The sequence below is a fragment of the Ahaetulla prasina genome, chromosome 13 (assembly GCF_028640845.1).
Source record: "Ahaetulla prasina isolate Xishuangbanna chromosome 13, ASM2864084v1, whole genome shotgun sequence".
Taxonomy (NCBI): domain Eukaryota; kingdom Metazoa; phylum Chordata; class Lepidosauria; order Squamata; family Colubridae; genus Ahaetulla; species Ahaetulla prasina.
Window position 1 is genome coordinate 1493361 of NC_080551.1, and position 21249 is coordinate 1514609.

The window sequence follows — 21249 nt, forward strand, 5'->3', positions numbered from 1 at the left end:
TAAATAATGATTATAAGATTTTTGTAAAAATAATAGCAAATAGATTAATGTTAGTTTTACAACAAAGAATTCATACTGATCAATCTGGTTTTATAAAAGGGAGGCAGATGAGGAATAATGTTAGACAGATGATTAATATATTGGAATATTTGGAAAAGAAGAATACTTCAGCAGCACTTATTTTTGTGGATGCAGAGAAAGCCTTTGATCGATTGCATTGGGATTTTTTATTTAAATTAATAGAGAAAATGCAATTTGGAGACTGTTTTATTAGAATAATTAAAGCGATTTATGGAGAGCAAACAGCACAGATTATAGTAAATGGTAGTTTGACAGAAGTTATTAAGATTGCGAAGGAACAAGACAGGGATGTCCTTATCACCATTATTGTTTGTTTTGACTCTGGAACCATTATTAGATAAAATACGAGAATTAATGAAAATAGAGGGAATTAAGATTAGACAATATGAGTACAAAGTTAGAGCTTTTGCAGATGATGTAGTGGTTACGTTAATGAATCCTATAAATTCAAGTAGATTTTTGTTGGAAGTAATTGATAAATATGGAAAGGTATCAGGATTTAAAATAAATCAGAAAAAAACAAAAGTGATAATTAAAAATATGTCTATACAACAGAAACAAAAACTAGAGGAAATGACAGGATTTGAGGTAGTAAAAAAGGTTAAATATTTAGGGGTCTATATTAGCTCATCGAACAAGAAACTTTATAAGAATAATTATGACTTGCTATGGCAAAAAGTTCAGAATGATATGAGTGGCTGGAAGAAATTGCAGTTATCCCTATTGGGAAGGATTGCGGCTATTAAAATGAATGTGTTACCTAGATTTTTGTTTCTGTTCCAGATGATACCTATAATTAAAAAGGATAAAAATTTGGAAGATTGGCAGAGTGGGATTAATAAATTTATATGGCAGGGTAAAAAGGCGAGGGTTAAAATGAAAATAATACAGGATTCACGGGAAAGAGGTGGTTTAAGAATGCCTAACTTTAAACTATATTATGAAGCAGTAACCCTTTCAGTAATAAGTGACTGGTTTAACTTAACAGAGGAAAGAATTTTGAATATAGAAGGTTATGACTTGTTATATGGATGGCATGCGTACTTATTTTATGGAAAAAAAGTGGATAGGGCTTTTAAGAATCATGTGTTGAGAAGTGCTCTTTATGGTCTGGAATAAATATTCCTATAAATTAGATTACAAGATTCCTATATGGGCGAGCCCTAGACATGCAATAGAGAATATAAATATAGAACAGAAACAGGAAATGATTACATATAAAGAACTTTTGTATGCTGAAGGAGGTAGATTGCAATTAAAATCATTACAGGTATTAAATGAAGAAGGGAGGAATTATACTTGGTTTCAATATGGGCAAATAAGTGCTAGATGGAAAGAAGATCAAAAAATTGGTATAATGCAAAGGAGGAAAATTTAATAAAGCAAATTAGAAATCAGACCCAGGAGCATATAAAGAGATTGTATAATGTGTTGCTTGAAATAGATTCGAAAAGGATTTGGTAAAGGATTGTATGATAAAATGGGCACAGAATATTCAGGAACCAATAATGTTGGAAACATGGGAGAAAATCTGGGTTAGAAATGTTAAGTTTACACAAGCACAGAATTTAAGGGAAAATTTTTATAAGATGTTTTATAGATGGCACTTAGATCCCAAAAAATTATCATGTATGTATCCTAATATCCAAGCGAAATGTTGGAGGTGTGATTGTGATGATGCTACATATTTTCATATTTGGTGGACTTGCAAGAAAATTAAGGTCTTTTGGATAAGAATTTGGTGGATTATTCAAAATGTACTGAAGAAGAAGATAAAGTTCCTGCCACAATTTTTCCTTTTGGGAATTATAACGGATTGTACAGGGATTGAGACTAAATTGATTTTGAACTTAATAACAGCAGCAAGACTGTTGATTGGACAATACTGGAAGAAAGAAGAGATACCTACAATAGAAGAATGGATATTGAAAGTTATTAATTTGGCTGAGATGGCTAAAATCTCAGCGTTGTTAAAAGACAATACGCAGGAAAGATATTTAATTGAATGGAAAAAATGGATTGATTATCTACAAAACAGATATCAGATTAAGAAATATCAGATTGCCATTGAATAATTAGAAAGTTATTTTATGTAATGGGAGGTTGGGAGACGAAAAGCTTTGGATGTGGTTGTTTGGATTGGAAGGGAAAATTTTATTCTATGTTTGGTTTATGTATAACTTTACCTTGTGATTGACCCGGGAAGCCGGGGTGGGGAGGAGGGGAAAAAGGGGAAAATGTTTTTTTTTTTTTTGTTTTTTGTTTTTTTGGGAGGGAGGGGGAAAAAAGGGGGAAAAATGTTTTTGTTTTTTTATAAAACTCTTTCAATAAATAATAAAAAAAAAACAAGTTAAATCTGTTTTTCCACAGCAAAGCCCCCAGTAAGAAACAAACTGCAATTGGAGCCCCCCTCTGCATTTCTGTTTAGGAATTAGCCTGAACATACCCGCCTTTTAATGTGTTCATGGTTTAATGGTAGATGCGTGAGTGCTAAGATTGCACATAGTTTTAAAATTATGTTCTCGTGATAATTTTATTTTTATAATCCAGACAACCTATTAATGGGATGGGAATACACAGTCAGTGGTGAGGTTGGCTGTCTTCTGCTTTGCCAATGGCGAGGTGAGGCTAGAAAGTGGGCACTCTAAGGGGACTGCCTGCCTACGGGGCAGAGGTGGGTTTCAGCAGGTTCTGACCAGTTCTGGAGAACCGGTAGCAGAAATTTTGAGTAGTTCGGAGAACCGGTAGTTAAAATTCTGACTGGCCCCGCCCCCATATATTCTCTATTCCCATCTAGTCCCAGCTGATCAGGAAGGAATGGGGATTTTGCAGTAACCTTCCCCTGGATTGGGGAGGGAATGGAGATTTTACCCTATCCTTCTCCTGCCACGCCCACCAAGCCACGCCCACCAAGCTGTGCCTCGTCCACCAAGCCACACCCACAGAACCGGTAGTGTAAAAATTTGAAACCCACCACTGCTACGGGGGAATGGAAACTTTCTAAAAGAGCCTGAAGGGAGCCCGCACAGTTGAGCCGATGTGAGCCTGGTAGTTCGGCTGACTTAAATGGGGGCCGGGGGTTTAGGAAGTGGCCTTGATGCCGCGTCTTCCCCTCCTGGGAGACTGAACTGGGCTGAGCTCAGCGGCTGTTCCTGCGGATCTTCTTCTTGCCTGACCCTTGGATAAGAGAGCCGCACTCTTAGCCAGCCCGGCCCCAGCAGGTGGACAGAGCTTTACTCCCCGGACCCTTCCTTTTCACACTGGCCTGACGCAGGGCGGCCGCTGGGCTGGGACGGGATGTCCCCGGGCTTCGCGGGACCCAGGCGAGGACGGCAAACTTCCCCTGCTGGGGGCCTCGGCATTCCCGGCAGCTGCGGCTGATCGAAAAGTCCCGCCAAAGGCGCGGGGAAGGGCAGGGTCCTCCTGACCGACTCCTTGGCGTTGGGAGGCGCCAGAGGGAAGCTAAAAATAAACCTCGGCTCAGGCGCGCCGCCGCGGTTGCCAGGACGGGCTTGGTGCGCCGGCCCCGGTCGGGAGAGCGCCGGTCTCCGGGCTGCTCGGCTGCCACCGCCCCGCCCGGGACCCCCGAGCCCCTCTTGCGGCGGCGCAGGCCGGGAGCGAGGAGGGCGGCGGCGGCGCTCCTTCTCAGCCGGGCTGGCCGGCGGGGCGCGCGCAGCCTCCGAGCGCCGCGGCTCTGCCGCAGTTTGCCGCTGTCCACGGTGCTGAGGGCTGGTCGGAGCGCGGCGGCGGCGCTGTCCGCGGTGCTGGCCGTCCAACCTGCCGCTCAGGTGCCCGCCCTGAACCAGGCGGCGGCGGGCGGGCGGGCGGGCATGCGAGAGGCGGGCCGACGGCGCGAGGGGCTCCGGCCTGCTGGGGCTCTGCTGAGCCGAACGACGTTGCGGTTGCTGCGGCTGTGAGCTTCCACTATGCAGAAGGCGCTGCGCCTGAACGACGGGCACGCCGTCTACCTGGGGCTGCTGGCCAAGAAGGACGGGGCCCGGCGGGGCTACCTCAGCAAGAGGAGCTCTGACAACACCAAATGGCACCCCAAGTGGTTCGCCCTCCTCCAGAACATGCTTTTCTACTTCGAGAACGACTCCAGTTCCCGGCCGGCTGGCCTCTACCTGTTGGAAGGGTGCCTGTGCGACCGAGCACCTTCACCCAAGCCCAAGGATGCCCTGGAGAAGCAGGTGGGATGGGAGCATCTGGGGGGAGCGGGGAGCGCACGAATGGAGAAGCAGAGAGAAGCTGGGGAACTCTGACCAGGCCAGCATCTTTGGGGGTCCTCCTCTGCATAGGGGAGATCATGTTGGGGAGTCTCTCAGCAGCTGCCAGGCGCATTTGCCCCTCCCCCCGCCTCCCCCCCCACCTAAAAAGCAGCATCAGAAGCTGGTCCTCCCCATTTCAGCACCCCAGACTCAAAGGGCAGGAGCTTCCCCTTCCACCCAGAAAATAAGTTACCATAAATGAAACTGCATGTTTCTTTATAAAATTATTAACCTATCCAATTAATTAGTCAGCATACTAAAATATAATGCTCCAAGAGGAGGGTGCTGCAGGAGGAGAGCTCTGTTAGTCTTTGTGGCATAAAAATTAATGAAAGAAAGAGTCTAGTAACATCTTTTCAGATTAAAAGCTTCAATAAAAGCTTATGCATTTTAATAAAATTGGTTAACTGGAAAAAGTGCTACCAGACTTCTCTTGATTTTCTGGAGGGAGGAAAGGGGGAGATTGTGCTCATCTGCAGCCGTTCACACTCACCTTCCTTCAAATCTGCCTCCCCCAGCCCCACCACTCCCTCTCCCGCCCTTAAGCCAGTTCCCCATTGACTTCTCTCTCTCTTGGGGAGGGCTGGAGGCCAGCCCACAGGCCTGAAGTGGCAAAAAGCTGGCAAGCAGCCCAGCTTTGACAGATTTCCTGGGCCCAGAGCCAGTCAGGCTCATCCCAGTCACTCAGGAGTTCCAAACTGTCCCCTGAGCTGCGCTGCAGAGTGAGAGAAACCTCAGCTCCATGCAAGAAATGCACTCCCAGACTCTGTTCCCAGCCCTGCAATTTGGAAGAGGTTTGTGAAGCTCCTTGAAGAACTGACCCTATAAAGGGGTGACACAACAGTTGAGATTCCAGACTGCCCAAGTCAGGTAAATCTATTTCTTAACATGGTGAGAAAAGAACCACATCTGCGTCTTCTAGAGTCAGGTGAAGACTGGGTCACTTGATCTGCTGCTCACACAGCTTGCCTTGAGAGGAACACCAGGGCATCCATTCCCCTGCTGCATGTCTGCTATGCTGATATTTTAGGAACCAAGAGGGAAAAAGTGGGCAAAGGACCTGGCCTGGGCCAGTTTCTAATATTTGCCCATTCTGACCCAAGTGGCCAGCTGCCAGACCACAGGGCAGGAGATGTCTAGGCCAGTGAGGTTCTCAAGAAAGCTCATTGCTTTCTTGGCACCTTCTTCTTCAGGGGTGCTTTGAGTAAACCAACCCAACTGTGAAGTCCCAGATCATCCTTTGCTGCAGATGATTATAATGGACTATCTGTTACTCGGGATTTCTATGGACACAATAGTTTTCCTCATCTTGGTTATTCAAAGCATTTTTCCTGTCTCAGTTCAACACCAAAATAACTGCATTAAATTACAATTAAAGGGCTTCCTGCAAATTTACTATAACAGGATCTTATTCCAATCAGCCTTATTTCTGCTCCATGTATTTGCACATGTTCAGGGGACCATTTCTGAGTCTTCATGATAGGTCATCATCTCAGCTCTGCTTAAGTGTAAGTCATGAGTAGGAAAGCATTGCTACCTTTTAAGCAGTTTCCAAACCCAGTGGATCTCCACCCAAGAATGGTTGCTCCAACACTGGAGGTTTTAAAGAAAAGATTGGACAACCATTTGTCTGAAATGGTACAGGGTCTCCTGGCTTGAGAGGTGGGTTGGACTAGAAGACCTCTGAAGTCCCTTCCAACTTTGTTATTCTGTTAAAAGCCAAAGAACTGCTGCTAGCTGAATAGGCAGGAAGGACTCAGCAATCTCTGGCCCTCCATTTTCTTGCTGCAGAAGCAGACCAGATGCAGAGAGAAAGACTCCAGGTGACTTCTCATTCCCTAAAAATGCATTACAGTTTCTTCCTTTCTCTTATTCTTTAAAAAAAACACCTCTCACCTCACTTTGGCCCTTCTGATGTGGGTACCCTATCTATATGTACTTCCATGCACTTGTGTGCATGTCTCTGCCAATCTATTGGGCAGCAGCACCAGAGGGAGGGGCTGGGGGGTTGGGAGGGAGCTCAGTTCAATTCTGAACACCCTGAGCTGTCTAGTCGCACTGAGAAGGCGGCTGGGAAGCTTGAAATGGCCTCACGGCTTGTCCGGTCTACAAGAGATGATGGACTCATGAGGCATTCCTGGAGTCAGAGCTTTGTTTTCCACTGCCCAGTCCAGAATCAGGAACACATTCCGATATCACACATTTTGCCGCTCAATAGCCACCAGCCAAATGGGGTTTCTGCAGCACCACATATTCAATCATTTCCCTTCCACTCCAGTTTGAAAGCAAAACCATCCCACAGAAAAAGGGCTTTGCTTTCTCTTGGTGGCAAGAATTGCAGACTTTCAAAGGATCAGCAACAACAGGCAATCCCCCGGCTGCTCAGAGCAGGGATTCTGCCTGAAGCCTCCTGGATAAAAAGCCACCCAGCTTGCTGGGTCATCCCTTCCACTTTCAAATGACTTCGAGCAAGGTGATTGTGGCTAACATCCCCTCGGGATTTGTCTTCAAGCCCAGACACTGGAACAGGAGCAGGCAGGCTTTGGCCTATGTGACCTCCTCAGGTACTTCTGGCCTTTTTCCCCTAGGCTGGACAGTCCCTGTGGCTCTACTTAGTTTCCAGCTCCACTCTACTTTGCTGCCCTCTCCTTTCTTTGCCTGCCGGCCATTTGCCCCTCCCCTCCTTGGAGGGGGCCCCTCTGAAATTCAGACAATCAAGTGTGTGCGTGGGGGGGGGTGTTCACCTGTCTATAGTGGTCTTTTTATTTGCTGAAGGATGGAAATTATATTTTTGTTGAAGCAGATTAACATTTTATTTTTGCCAGCCATATCACTGTGATCAGTACAGTTACATCTTTTTTTATGTGAACAATATTTGTCTATCCTGTTCCTGTACCTTTGACCTCTGTTTTCATCCATCAAGCTATTTGCAATTTACCCAGCAGACATTCTACAAGTAGTCTACAACTTATAATCATTCATTTAGTGACCATTTAAAGTTACAATATCAATGAAAAATATGATGACCATTTTTTTATATTTATGACTGTTGCAGCATCCCCATAATCATATGATCAAAAGTTGGATGCTTGGTAAATGACATGTATTTAAGATGGCTGCAGTGTCCCTTCTGACCAAGCAAAGTCAATGGGGGAGCCAGATTCATTTATGTTACTAACCATGTTAGTATGTTACTAACTGAACACTGCACTGGTTCACTTAACAACTGTGGCAAGAAAGGTCGTAAAATGGGGCAAAACTCATTTAGCAACTATCTTGTTTAGAAACAAATTTGGGTGTCAGTTGTGTTGGTAAGTCAAGGACTACCTATGTTTTTATAAATATGAGATAAGGTTAATCAGGCTAGACTCAATAGTTCCATGTATTGTTTTAAATATCCAATAGATCAATTGCTTTATCAGATATTGGTGAATTTCTTTCTCCTTTTTTGAAAGTTTGGGATTAGGGCTAGGGTCTCTATCATCACATTTGCCAAACACCCAGTGATGAGGTGTTTCTTTCAGTGCTCTAAGGCGCAATTTAGCAGGCCCTGGCGTTTTAAAGCATTTTGAGATTTCCTGATTGGATTTCTATCAAGCTGAATTTGCAACCCTGTTTCTTCAACCTAGAAATGCCATCCTCTTCTCACACAGCAGGCTCACTAAAGGGGGCGAATATTCTGCCTTTTCTTTGCTCTCTGTTAGCTTTGTCTGGGCTTCATTGATTTTGATACTGTTTCTTCTTGCCTTGTCAGCAAACCCTGAAGAAACCCCTTTTCTTCTTCTAAGCATCCTTTGCTCCCTTCAGCTCATTCTGAATACCAGAACTTTCTGACAACCGCTCTAAAAATCTGGACCTTTTGGCTGTACTTGTGATTCTTTCTCCAGAACGTGTCCTCTTCTATTCTGCTTCTTTGGCTGTCTTCCCTTTGTTCTCATTTGAATTGTCTGTGCTTTTAGCATCTCCTTTTTGAATATTTTCTGTCCACCTTGTGCTCACCTTCTCATTAAAACCCACTTTCTTGTAGCTATGCTTTCAAGACGAGTTTGATTTCCTTGGTTCCATACCCCACTATTACTGTTGCATCCATTGAGCTTAGTAAGATTTCCTGACTGATTCATTAAATCAATTAAATTCCATACTTTTTCCATAGTTGAATTGTCAGCAATAGATAACTTTTATAAGCACAGCTTTTATTCACTGTTCCGCATACTTTAAACAATGTACTCTCAACAGCACCAACAAGTGCTTTCCCTTGAATTGTACTGTAGATTTTATAGTTCAACTCCTCCTCCTCTTTTTCTAAAACGTCTTTTGAAGTTTCATTTCTTCCTTCTCAGTCGTGAGAGCCATCCTACCAGCTCTCCAAATATGATCTCATTTGATCGTATTTCCCATATTGTGATGGATAATGCCATGAGCTGAGCGAATATTCTTGATTTTCATTGTGTAATATGAAGATATAGTTATATAATTATTCTATCTCCTTTATTTCTGTAGGATAAACATCCTTATTTCAAATTCTTCTGGAGTTTTATCTCCAATCTTGATAGGACAACTTGGAAGTTTTGGATACTCCATCACTGGAAGTTTTCAGAAAGAGGTTGGACAGCCATTTGTCCAGAATGATATAGGGCTGTGATGGTGAACCTATGGCACATGTGCCCAAAGCAGCATGCGAAACCATGTCGCCTGGCACGCACAGTGTTGCTTGTTCCTCTTCTGGGTTTCTGGCACTCATGCGCACGCAATGATCAGCTGGCCTTTGTGCATGTGACAGTGCTGGAAACTGTGCTCTTCCATTTTCTGGTGTGACCATGCACCCCGGCCAGTTGATCAGCATGTGTGCATGCACTGCAGTAACTGGAAGGCATGCGCGCCGGAAACTGGCTCTGACAAGCGTGAACGTGAAATACTCCCTTTTGGGCACTTGGTGCCCCATGCGCACGCTCCCTTTTCAGCACTCCATGTCAAAAATGTTTGCCATCACTGGTATAGGGTCTCCGGCTTGAGTAGGGGCTTGGACTAGAAGATCTTCAAGGTCCCTCCCTATTGTATGTTCTAAGATTCAGTATAAAAGCTTCTGCTCATTCTTTCTCCCCAGCCCTCCACTCCTCCTCTTCCTCCTCTTCCTACAGCCCATTAGTATTTATCCAAGGTTTTTAGTTGGAGTTGTACTTCAAAAGATGAAATTGAAAGTTCTCCTGATTAGGGTCACCACACATATTTTTAACTACTCTGTGTGCCACGCAGCCAATCACTCACAACAATGGCTCCTGAAAACAAACATCTCCCAGTCCATAGCATTTGTCTAACCCATCAGTTTAACTGGCAGTTTCCCTTGTCCTTTCCAGGCCTTGATGAGTGGATGAGAAACCACCTGAAACTCCAGAATATTGATTTCCTTCCAGAATCCACAATGATGCCGTTACGGCTGTTATTGCAGTATCATCTGTCCCATACAGAATAGAATAGCAGAAAGAGAAAATTGACAGTTTGATAAATCTTGGAAATTTTTCTGTCACATTGCTAATCTGGGCTCCTGAGAGACAAATTTGTTTCATGAGTCGTTGGGTTTATTGTCATCTCTCATTTTTATTCCACATTGAAAGGAATCAGCTACTTCCAAGTCTGCCTTTTTGCAGGATGAAGCTGGACTCCCTCTGCCCTTCAGAGGTCCACTCTCCTGACTCCCTTCCTAGGGTCTCTTTCCTCACCTGAAGATTGAGAACCTCTTTTCTTTTTTTTTTTAGTGAGGGTTGGAATTTGATTCTGAATTCCAAGATACAAAATACTTTCTCCCTTTCTCACTTCTGGGGTGTGTGTTTTACAGGCAAACACACACCCCAGACACACGCTCAGGCACATATCAGTTCCTGTTATTATACCTCTTTGAGTTCATCCAGCATGCCTTTGCTCTCCGTTATGACCTGACAGATGGTCACTCACTGTTCCCAGCTGTCTTCTCCTTCAGGCACCAGAGCCTGCGCTTGCTGCAAAGGATTCCTTAGTTGTGCTTAGCAGTTGGAGATGCACAACATCAGTCTTGCAAGTCCCCATGGAGAGTGTCCTTCCTCTATTTTCTCTTGGGCTGAGGAAATAAGGGTTTTCTCAAGGCATAGTCTATTCCCTCTCTAGGAATGCAGAGGAACACCGTTTCCTCCCCCTGGCTCTAGCTCATGTTTCCCACAGCCCTCCTTCCCTCCCACCCCTAAAGGATCTATGCAATATCCTGCATAGGTATAAGCTAACCCTTATGTACAGGCATGACTGCTGGCCTGAAGCTTTACCAAGTAGGTTAAGGTGCTAGTCCTGTGGATCCTTGTTTGGGAAGTGGTCCCCTGTGCAAGCATGGAGACATTTGGAAGTGAGCAAAAACATGCAGTCCTCTGTAATGGTCCACATTCCATCATTTTGGGAATCAGTTCTGATTTAAGATAAGAAAGAACGGCAGATCTTTTGCAGGATAAGGCCCTGCACACATTGGCATAGATGCATGCTGTGGTTTGCTGTCCTTCACATAACCAGCAGTACCAGTGAGAAGAGCTATATTTAGATGAGAAAACTCTCATCGGCTTGGCCTCATCTGCAATGTTTCCAGGGTGCTGCTGAAACTATATCCAGCAAAATGCCCTTGAAGAAGGCAAGCCAGATTTTTTTGGGGGGGGGGAGAATAGAGGTGATTAGAAGCTTCCCAGTGCAAAAGCCTGGCCAGAATCAGGCTGGCTGATCAGCATCATGAAAGCCATTGGCATGACCTGGCACACTTCCAGGTAACTCTGCCATCCTTTGGCATAGCTCTACCCCTTGGCTACCCCCAAACTGCTCAGTGCTGTGTCTGATAGCAGGTGGGGTCAGTGAGAAGAGGCCATGCAAAGCTCCAGCCTCCATTGGGTTGATCTGGGCAGCACTTCTAGGATCAGCAAAGGGTGCCACAATCTGCTCTTCCCTTTTTCTCTTGCACCTCCTTTCTTAGCACAGAACTGGGGAGACCTGGGGAGGGAAAGGCAGAGACGTATCGGGAGCTGTTGAGTGATCCAAGAGCATTATGGAAAAGGAAAGTGGTCCCAAGCCATTAATCAAGCAGAGCAAATGAAATCCAGCTCTGGGACCTTCTGTGATGTCAGCAAGGCAAGAGCAGTGAGCTGTGCTCAGTTATAATGCGGCCATTGTCCTTCCAAGCAGCCCCTTGACCTCTTTTGACAAAGATGCCAACAGCCCTATTCTGCACATTTAGGAGCTCAGGAATGTAGGGTGAGAAGTGCCAGGTGAACAATTGCCCAGAGCAGCCACAGCATGGCAAGAGAGGCCCCTGTGCTCACCACCTGGCAGCCCTGACCACTGTGGGAGTTGGGGGTCACTCTCTGCCTGTCAAGATCTCCTCCCAGGTTGCATTTTGGGGTCTCCTCTGATTAGAGCAGTGGAAGCAGAAGGGGACAGCTAAGTGTTTCCTTACTTGTTTCCCCATTTAATCGATTGGATCTGTGGCCATGCAGAATATTCCGTTTCCTAGGAGACTGTAGAAAGGAGAGCAAATGAACTGCAAGAACTCTTTTGCTGGGCTAGAAGCTTCCCTGATGAAAATTAACACAACAAGAATAAATGCCAAAGGAAGCTAAAAATAGCCTGTCCTGAGTCTGCTCAGCTCCTCAACTCGGCAGCCTGAAACAAACCGGGGCCTCCCCCCTCCGTTTGGCTGAGATGGAACACCGGGGCTTATTCAACAGGCTGACACGTCCATGAAGTCTAGAATTAAAACAATAATTAATATCCAATCAAAGCTATTTATTCTTTATATTTATTAAAGTCTCATAGCATGCGATGTAATCATTTGGTATTCAGTGGCAGAACAAGTCAATAGTTCTTCAACTAATGCATTTTAATGGCACCGGGCATTACCCAGTCATACACCGAAGTAGAGAACAGGCTAAAAGGTGTCCCGGAGATCCAAAGGAGCCGCCTCTAAGTTCCCTTCCAGACCTTCCATTCTGTGGTCCCTGATGCCTATGCAGGAATCTTCTCTGCACTGCAGATACTCCACACATCTCAGGGCAGCCTCTTCCGTGGTGCAAAAGCTCTTAACATCAGGATATTCTTGCTCATGTGCCACCAAAATCTCTTTCCTTGTAGTTTCTGGTCCTCTCACTGAGAACAGCTTTGTGCTCCATCTGGGGTCCTTTGCATGATATCCCTTCAGATACGTCTCTCCCTGAAGTCCTCCATCCTGCAGGCGAGCCCTTCAGTCATTCCTCATAGGTGGCGCCTTCCAAGTCCCTGGTCATCTTGTTTACTTTAATCCAACCTGTGCCAATTGTTCACTGAAAATCCTCCATGACCAATATGGCGTGTAGAGAAAAATTATGACTTCTCTTGATTGGCATGCCCTGTTTTTGTTGATGTAGCTCAGGACTACTTTTGCTGGTTGGTTGGGTGGTTTTCCCAACTACATCAGACTCTTAGCTCATGTTCAGCTTAGGATTCAGCAAGGCACAATATCTTTTCTATACATATTGTTGCCTACTGTGATTTTCCCTAACCTATACCCAGACCCTTGGTCCCCCCCTTTCCCCCCCCATTTCCTGATGAGGGCTCTGAGCTAAAGGTGAGGGTGGGGATGCAATTAGGAAGGCTTAGAAAATCACAAAAGCTGCCTGGCACCTCAGGGGTGAGCCAGAGGCTCAAAGCCTTCAGGATCCAAGGGACAGTATTGGAGGCTGCTTCGGGCTCAGGATGCCTGACAGAGTGACAGACGCTCCCAGGGTCTTCCTCGGTCGCACCTCCCTGCCTCAGAGGCAGACAAAGAGCCTGTTGATGCTGGGAGAAACCCTGTCAGACTTTCTACCCTTTAGACTTCCGGTTGTTCACTGCCAGGCCTAATCCCCAAAATGTGATTCAATTGAGTCCAATCCTTTATTTGCTTACACCTAACAGACAGATTCTTCCACATCAAAGCTGGTGGAGATATCCTGAGAGATTCTAAGGGATGGTTCCCTGAGCCTCCTTCTCCTCCTAACCCCATCCAGCTCAGGACTGTGGTCTCTTCTGCCTCCCCTCTGGGAAGCTGCAGTGCTCCAGCTGAGAGTCCCCACTCTTTCCCCAGGTGTAGATGCCATCGCCTTCAGGTGGGGAGTGTTTCCTCATCTCAAAGGGCCAACATGACTCCTCTTTAAGAGGAAAAGCAATTTTGTAGAAACCATCATAATTTCAGAAGAGGCATGGCTTCCTTTACCCCCAAAGCCAGGACTGGGAATGGCTAGTCCAGTGAAGAGAAGGATCAGGAGACACATGATAGCAGTCTTCCAACATTTGAGGGGCTGCCACTGAGAGGAAGGGGGTCAAGCTATTTTCCAAAGCACCCGAAGGCCAGACAAGGAACAATGGATGGAAACCGGTCAAGGAGAGATTCTTCCTAGAAATAAAGATAAATTTTCTGCCAGAGTAATCAACCAATTGAGCAGAAGTTGCCTTCGGAAGTTGTGGGAGCTTCATCACTGGAGGCTTTCAAGAAGAGACTGGACTGCCATTTGTCAGAAATGGTGTAGGGTCTCCTGCTTGGGCAGAGGGTTGGACTAGATGACCTACAAGGTCCCTTCCAACTCTGTTAATCTGATCTGATCTGAAATTCATCTTGTGTCAGGCCTGGAAGTCACCTTTTGCATTGGATCTTCAGGCCAGCAACATTTTTTACTGTGGGAAACTGGGAGGTGGGATTGTATAGAGCATGGACTATATTATCATAATAACATTCCTTTCTCAGAGAGTCAAGGACATCTTGCCCTGCACCTGGAGGGTTGGAACTGGGAGGCATCTCCAGTTGGGACCATGTGATGGACATTTAGGTGCTGGGCAGGGACTTGGACTTTTCTTTGGGTGGGGAAAACCTGGAAGCTTTCAGATTCGGGTTTTCCCAGATGTGCCAGTATGACATCTCTAATAAAATGGAACTTTGAGGAACTTCAAGCCTTGGAGTCTTCTTTCATTGGGGGTGTTACTTGGAAGTGTGACATCTTGTTGGTTTCTGACCATTGTTGTAGCTTTCAAGATTCCCGTCACTCTTGATGCTGTCCTGCTAATGTCACCGCTGCCACCCAAATGATCTCCCCAAAAGCCCAGAATGATGCCCCCAACTACAAAGAAGGAGGAGGGGTAAAGAAGCAGGGCTGCAGTTAGGACCTCTAGTGGCCTCAGGTGGGGAGCCCCACAATAGGGGCTTGGTCCCTAAAGTGGCAGGAGGGAACTCCAGCTTGGCAGAGCAAATATTTTTTTAAATAGTTTTTATTAAAACTTTTAAACAAGAAGATAAAAACTAACACAAACTAATATAAAGTGAGAAAGAAAAAAGAAAAAGAAAGAAAGAAAAGGAAAAAGTGCAAGAAAAGAAAAAAAATGAAGAAAATTAGAACAATATCTGGTGGCACCAGATATTCTTCACAGCAGTAGTACAATTATATTTATTTATATATATATATATACAGTATTTATATAGTACAATTATATTTTAACCTTTCTCTCTAAAATTATATCTTCTTACACTTTTTTTATAATCTATTCTGTCTGATCATCAAAACCATAAATCACAAAATCATATTTTTCAGGTATGCATTAAAAGTCCATAAGAGGCTTCTAGTCTCAAATATTTTAATATGTTTGAGACATTAATATGTCTCAAATAAATGCAAATGTTGTCTTTTCTCTAATAAAAGAAGTCAATTTAGCCATTTCAGCAAAATTGGCCAATTTCACCAACATTCCTCCATCGTGGGCAGTGTTGAATGCTTCCTTGTCTGTGCCCCACTGCAATAACCACCTTCTGAAATAATCTTCCATGGCTTTTTTCTAGCTTTATCCATTAATCCTAAAATTAAAAAAAAATCTAGCCTCAATTGAATTTCCTCTGTATCAAAGTATGTATTTGAATTCAAATCTTTTTAGCTTTTTTACATGGCATGATAAAATGTCCCTTCATGTTTGCATTTCCAACCTACATTTGAAACACCTTTATACATTCTAGATCATTTCCTTGGCATCATGTACTTATTTTATAAAAAATTAAATCCTTTTAACCACATATTTTCCTATTGATCCAGCCGTATCTTTCAGATAACAATAAATGGGGATATCACTGCCAACAGCTCTCTTGGCAGACCAACCATGACCGTGGGATGCCTGGTGGCTCCAGTTGAGGGAGCTGGTGGGCCTGAGACTAAAGGCTCTGCTTCTTGTGCCAGTTTTAAATATTCCCATTAAGCTGATTATATTTGATTAATCTTATTGTGATTCCGATTTTGAGTGTGTTTATTTTAATGTTATGTTCTATACATTTTATTATTTTAAGCCATCTTGAGCTTTTACGGACAGAAATATGGGGCAGTATAAATGTAATAATAGAGCCACAGTGGCACAGTGGTCAGAATGCAGTACTGCAGGCTACCTCGGCTGAGTAATGGCTCACTCAGTGAGCCAGCAGTTTGGCAGTTCGATTCTCACCGGCTCACTCTTGACTCAGCCTTCTATATTTCTCAGGTTGGTAAAATGAGGTGCCAGATTGTTGGGTGCAATATGCTGACTCTGTAAACTGCTTAGAGATGACTGTGAAAAGCACTGTGAAGCGGTATATAAATCTAGAGCTACTGCTAATAAATAACAATAAGACCATTTCTCTTTATTTTTATAGCATTATTTTACGGTTAACTTCAATCATGAGAACCAGAAAACTCTAGAGCTGAGAACTGAGGATGCCAAGGATTGTGACGAATGGGTAGCAGCTATCAGTCATGCCAGGTAAGGACCTCTGGCAGAAATGCCTCCCTAGGACAGCTCCTGGCAGGCTGAGCCTGAGGGAGGAAGAGGGCTGCCATGCTGTTTCCTGTTATCTGAGGGCTCCCAAATGTGCCGCAGCTCAGTACCAGGCCTTGGCCCAGGTTCGGGTACCCCTGACTTAGAGTGTCTTCCTTGGGTTTTGGAGCCGGACTCCTGAGAAGGGCCAGGCAGACTTCCCTTGGGAAGGGAAGGAGAAGCAGGAGCTACACTTGCCTTCTTCAGATACCAGAATGACCCAGGCACCGTTGGGAGCCCTCTTCTAACTTCTCAAAGGGCAGACCTCTGAATGGTGAGCAGCTTATTGGCAAGGAGAAGCTGGATACAAATGCTTTAATCTGCTTTTGTCAGGACGAGGCGGTTGCACTCGGTGGGTAAATGGCTGCTAAACTCTGGGATCCTGTGGGGAGCCCTTGCCTGCCCATTGTGCCTGTGCGCTTCCACTTCAAAAATGCACAAGAGAGTGCAGAAGGTTATTTTCAGAAGGTTATTTCCAGCATTTGTTCCTATTTTCAAAAGTCATATTCATGGTTATAAATGCAGTATTTAAATTTTCTTCCTCCATTGCGTCTTTGTATACCCTTTCAGCTGATGAAGAATTCTGGGAAACTTAAAAGCTTTGTGGCATGCATCTGACCTGATGTAAATGAGAGTCCTGGAAGTTGAAAAGAGACAGTCAAAACAATTTAGGAATAACTTAAAGAATTCAGGAAGGAAGATTCCATTCCTATACAAAGATTTCCCCCTTAACCATCAGAAGTAAAAACAACAACATAAAAACACTGATGCATTTTTCTTTGTCTCAGGGGCTGTATGCTGCCTGGAATTGGTGCAGGACGAGGAGTGCTTTTTTGTAGCTAATTCCCAGAAGTTTCCAAATTTGGGGACAGTGGGACTGCTGTTTGGTCCTTATTGGAACTGATGTCCCCCCCCCCACTCCCCGTCCTTGTATTGTGACCTTGGGCAGCTGTGAGATACTGCAATCAAAGATAAAATCTCATCCTTGATATTTGCATATTGATTTTATTGTCTTCTCTTAAATATGCTCTTTGCTTTACTGGACTTTAATTAACAATTAAAATAAAGAGGGAATAATGCCACTTCTGTCTCACAAAGAAAGTTTGATGCTGTGGAATCTTTGACTATTACAATGAACAACTTGCCTCCTTTGACAAATATCCAGAAAATTCCTTTGACCCAGTGGTGAAATCCAATTTTTTTTACTACTGGTTCTGTGGGCGTGGCTTGGTGGGTGTGGCGGGCGTGGCTTGGTGGGCACGGCAGGGGAAGGATACTGCAACATCTCCATTCCCATCCCACTCTGGGGCCAGCCAGAGGTGGTTTTTGCCGATTCTCCAAACTACTCAAAATTTCCGCTACCGGTTCTCTGAACTGCTCAAAATTTCCGCTACCGGTTCTCTGAACTGCTCAAAATTTCCACTACCGGTTCTCCAGAACCTGTCAGAACCTGCTGGATTTCATCCCTGCTTTGACCTCAGATTAAAGCTGATCCCACACATGAAAAGTGTATTCTGTCTTAATCTCTTCTAAAATGTAAGAAAAAAGAATATTTCTCCTAAAATTCACCTCTTCCTAGCAAACTATAATTATAAAAAGCAGCATGAAGGAGCAGGACTGAAGCCAGATAAAAATATTGTCTGAGAATAACTATCTACTTTAAATTTGGGGGCCAGTTAAATAGCTCCCTAGAGTGCAGCTGAAGGAGCCATCTGACGGTCTGGCTGAACATGTTTTCTTTGAAAAATCCTGGAGAGCTGAGGAGAAGCCAGGCAACTGAAGGAGGCATTAAAAGGGGGAAATCAGAGAAACCAGGGAGCTACAAATCGGGAAGGCTGCCCAGCTCACCATTTATGAATCCAAGCAACCTAGATCAATAAAAAGCAAAAACATTCCAAATGAAGGAAAAATAATAATGCAATGTTTGGCCTCCTCAGGCAGGCCAGGCTTTTAATAGTCCCTATTCTGGCCGTAGATTATCTCTGGCACCAGATGGTGTGTAAGTGCTATGCTCCTACCGGAAACCGGCTGGGGCAGCACCTGGGTGGACCCCCGAGGCTCAGTTTTTTAGTTTGCTGTAATGCAGCTTTAATCACTCCACTTTCTAGTGAGCTTGTGGATTGCACTATGCTGTGGTTTCCTTGGTTATGGTTAACTGAATAAGCCACATCCTGGCTGAATGCACATACCACAGTAAGTAAAGCCATCCCTGTACTGGCTTTGTGTGATGCATAAACCAGCCTTATTCGTGTCAGATTAGCTGAGCCAATCACCTCTGCGGTACATGCCTATCAGTAGTGGGTTTCAAATCCTGTTGCTACTGGTTCACTCGTGGGCATGGTTACGCTCGCGTGTGATGCTTCTGCACACGCGCAGAGACATATGGGCAGGTGGGCAGAGCCTCGCCGCCATTACCGTTTCTCCTGATGTGGCGAACCAGTAGCAACCCAGCACTGATGCCTATTACCCCACAACGGTCCTGTGCTTTGCTGAGTCCTCCGTGTCATCAGTGGCAGGAATTCAGTGCCAAAATACCAAATAATAATAATAATAATAATAATAATAATAATAATAATAATAATAATAATAATAATAATAATAATAATAATAATAATAATAATAATAATAATATTATTTTAATTTGTATACCGCCTTTTTCCCGAAGGACTCAGGGCAGTTTACAGCCAAAATAAAAATACAGCAATACATACAATATTAAAAACAAACATTAAAAAACTTATTAAATTTGGCCTAATATTAAAATACAAGTAACACTAAAATTAATAAAATATTAAAACCCCATAAAATCAGCTAAAAATTGAAATTAAAATGCAAGCCAGTCCAGCAAGACGAAACAAATAAGTCTTAAGTTCACGGCGAAAGGTCCGAAGGTCAGGTATTTGTCGAAGTCCAGGGGGAAAATTAATGTGACTTTGAGTATTTAAATCAGTAACAAGCTTAATTAACACCCAGTTTGAAAATGATAAAATACAGATACATCAAAGGGGGAACTAGGCCAGAATCTATCCTGCACCCCTTCTGTGATATTGCTGCACACTAGCCGTGGAGGCCGAAGAGAACAATAAAAAGGCATCACACAATGCAGCTTTGCACGCATGAGGGCCAAGGTCCCAGGCAGATGGAACCAAAGCAAAAAGTCTGATCAAGTAGATCAACCTGGATGAAAGACAAACTCGGCCTTTGCCTTCTGGACCTCCTCCCAATCTTTGTTTCTTGAGGTTTCACAGGGCTTCCTGTTGAATTGGTTCACCAGAAGGTTCAGCCTTGACATCCAAAACCACCAAAGAACAGAGAAAATGGGAGAAAACCACAGGAAGTTCCTCTGCAAGGCAACTAACCAGTTCTTCCACCTTGAAGCCAGATCAATGATCAGGCAGCTCAGCTCTGATCCAGGTATTGATGTCAGGCTGATTTGTCTGTGGTTTCCTGGGTCTGTGTTTTTCCTTTTTTGAAGATGGGAACCACATCAGTTCTTTTCCAATCCTCTGGTAGTTCCCCGGTGCTCCAGGATTTTTGAAAGAAGTGGTCCAGTGGTTCTGAGATAACCTTTGCTAGGTCCTTCAGAACTCTGGGATGTAATCCATCAAGTCCCAGTGATTTATATTCATCAAGATCAGACAGGCATTCTCTTACCATTCTCTTGCTGGTTTTAATTTTTATTTCTAGTCTGTCATTTACAGTTATGTTTTTGGTACCTTGGGCTATAATGACTTTTTGCGTAAAGACGGATGCAAAGAATGGGTTAAGAAGCTCTTCTTTCTCTCTTCTGCCTGTTACTTACCTTGCCATCTTCTCCCTTTAATAGACCAATTGTTTCCTTGACATTTTTCTTGTTATTTATATGTTGAAATAAACTTTTTTATTACCGGTATTATTTTTGACTTTTGTTGCAAGTCTTTATTCATTCTGAGCCTTTGCTTTCCTGGCTTGATCTTTGCAGATTCAGGCTATCTGTTGATATTCTGCCTTAGTTATATGTCCCTCTTTCCTTTCCTCCCCCCACCCCCACATCTTTTCTGTCTTTCAGTTTATCAGGGAGATCTTTGTGCATGGAATCATGCTTGTTTCTTCTTGGATTTCTTCTTTTTATTTTTTAGTGGTATTGTGCTGAGATGGGCTTTTATTAACATATTTTTCAGAGTTTCCCATGCTACTAAAGTTGTTTTCCTCTTTAGGATTTTTATCCTAAATGATGGCTGTAGATAATCACAAAAATGCAGGAGCTCCAAAGGGCCACTGACGCCAAGCAATTTCTGGCCAATCTCTGCTTGAATACATCCAACAGAGGGATGTCCATCACTGGGGGAATGGGGCGCAACCAGGCTCCCCTTCGTCCCATGCAGAGTCCTTGGGAACCCTGCATTTTCTTTTTCCCTGAAGTTGTGCAGCCAAATACAGCTCCCACTTTTCCCTGGAAAGGAATGTAAAAACAGACCCATTTTCCTGGAAAGGAAGGTTCTTTCCTACCTACATGCAGTACAAAGCAGGTTTTTTCCTCTGCATGTCCATGACTGTATATCTATATGGGGGAAAGGGTGCGCAACTTGGGTGTTCTCCTGGATGCACGACTGTCGTTTGAAGATCATCTGACGGCCGTCTCCAGGAGAGCCTTTCACCAGGTTTGCCTGGTTCGCCAGTTGCGCCCCTTCCTTGATCGGGATGCCTTATGCATGGTCACTCATGCTCTCGTTACCTCTCGCCTGGATTATTGCAATGCTCTCTACATGGGGCTCCCCTTGAGATGCACTCGGAGGCTTCAGTTGGTCCAGAACGCAGCTGCGCAGGTGATAGAGGGAGTTCCACGTAACTCCCATGTAACACCTCTCCTGCACAGACTGCACTGGCTACCTGTTGCCTTTTGGGTGCATTTCAAGGTTCTGGTTACCACCTTTAAAGCGCTCCATGGCTTGGGACCTGGGTACTTACGGGACCGCCTGCTGTTACCTCATGCCTCCCACCGTCCCGTACACTCTCACAGAGAGGGACTTCTCAGGGTGCCGTCCGCCAAACAATGTCGGCTGGCGGCCCCCAGGGGAAGATCCTT

General features: G+C 44.4%; 1 protein-coding gene across 2 annotated transcripts in view; it reads left to right on the forward strand.

The window, feature by feature from the left end:
- Nucleotides 1-4007: 4007 nt before the first annotated feature.
- The window catches only part of RASGRF1 (Ras protein specific guanine nucleotide releasing factor 1), a 66428-nt gene continuing 49186 nt past the window's right edge, over nt 4008-21249 (forward strand). For both annotated transcript variants that reach the window (XM_058156244.1, XM_058156245.1), the window contains exons 1-2: nt 4008-4271; nt 16024-16130. In XM_058156244.1, the coding sequence (XP_058012227.1) occupies nt 4008-4271; nt 16024-16130 (371 nt within the window). The remainder of the gene's footprint in view (nt 4272-16023; nt 16131-21249) is intronic.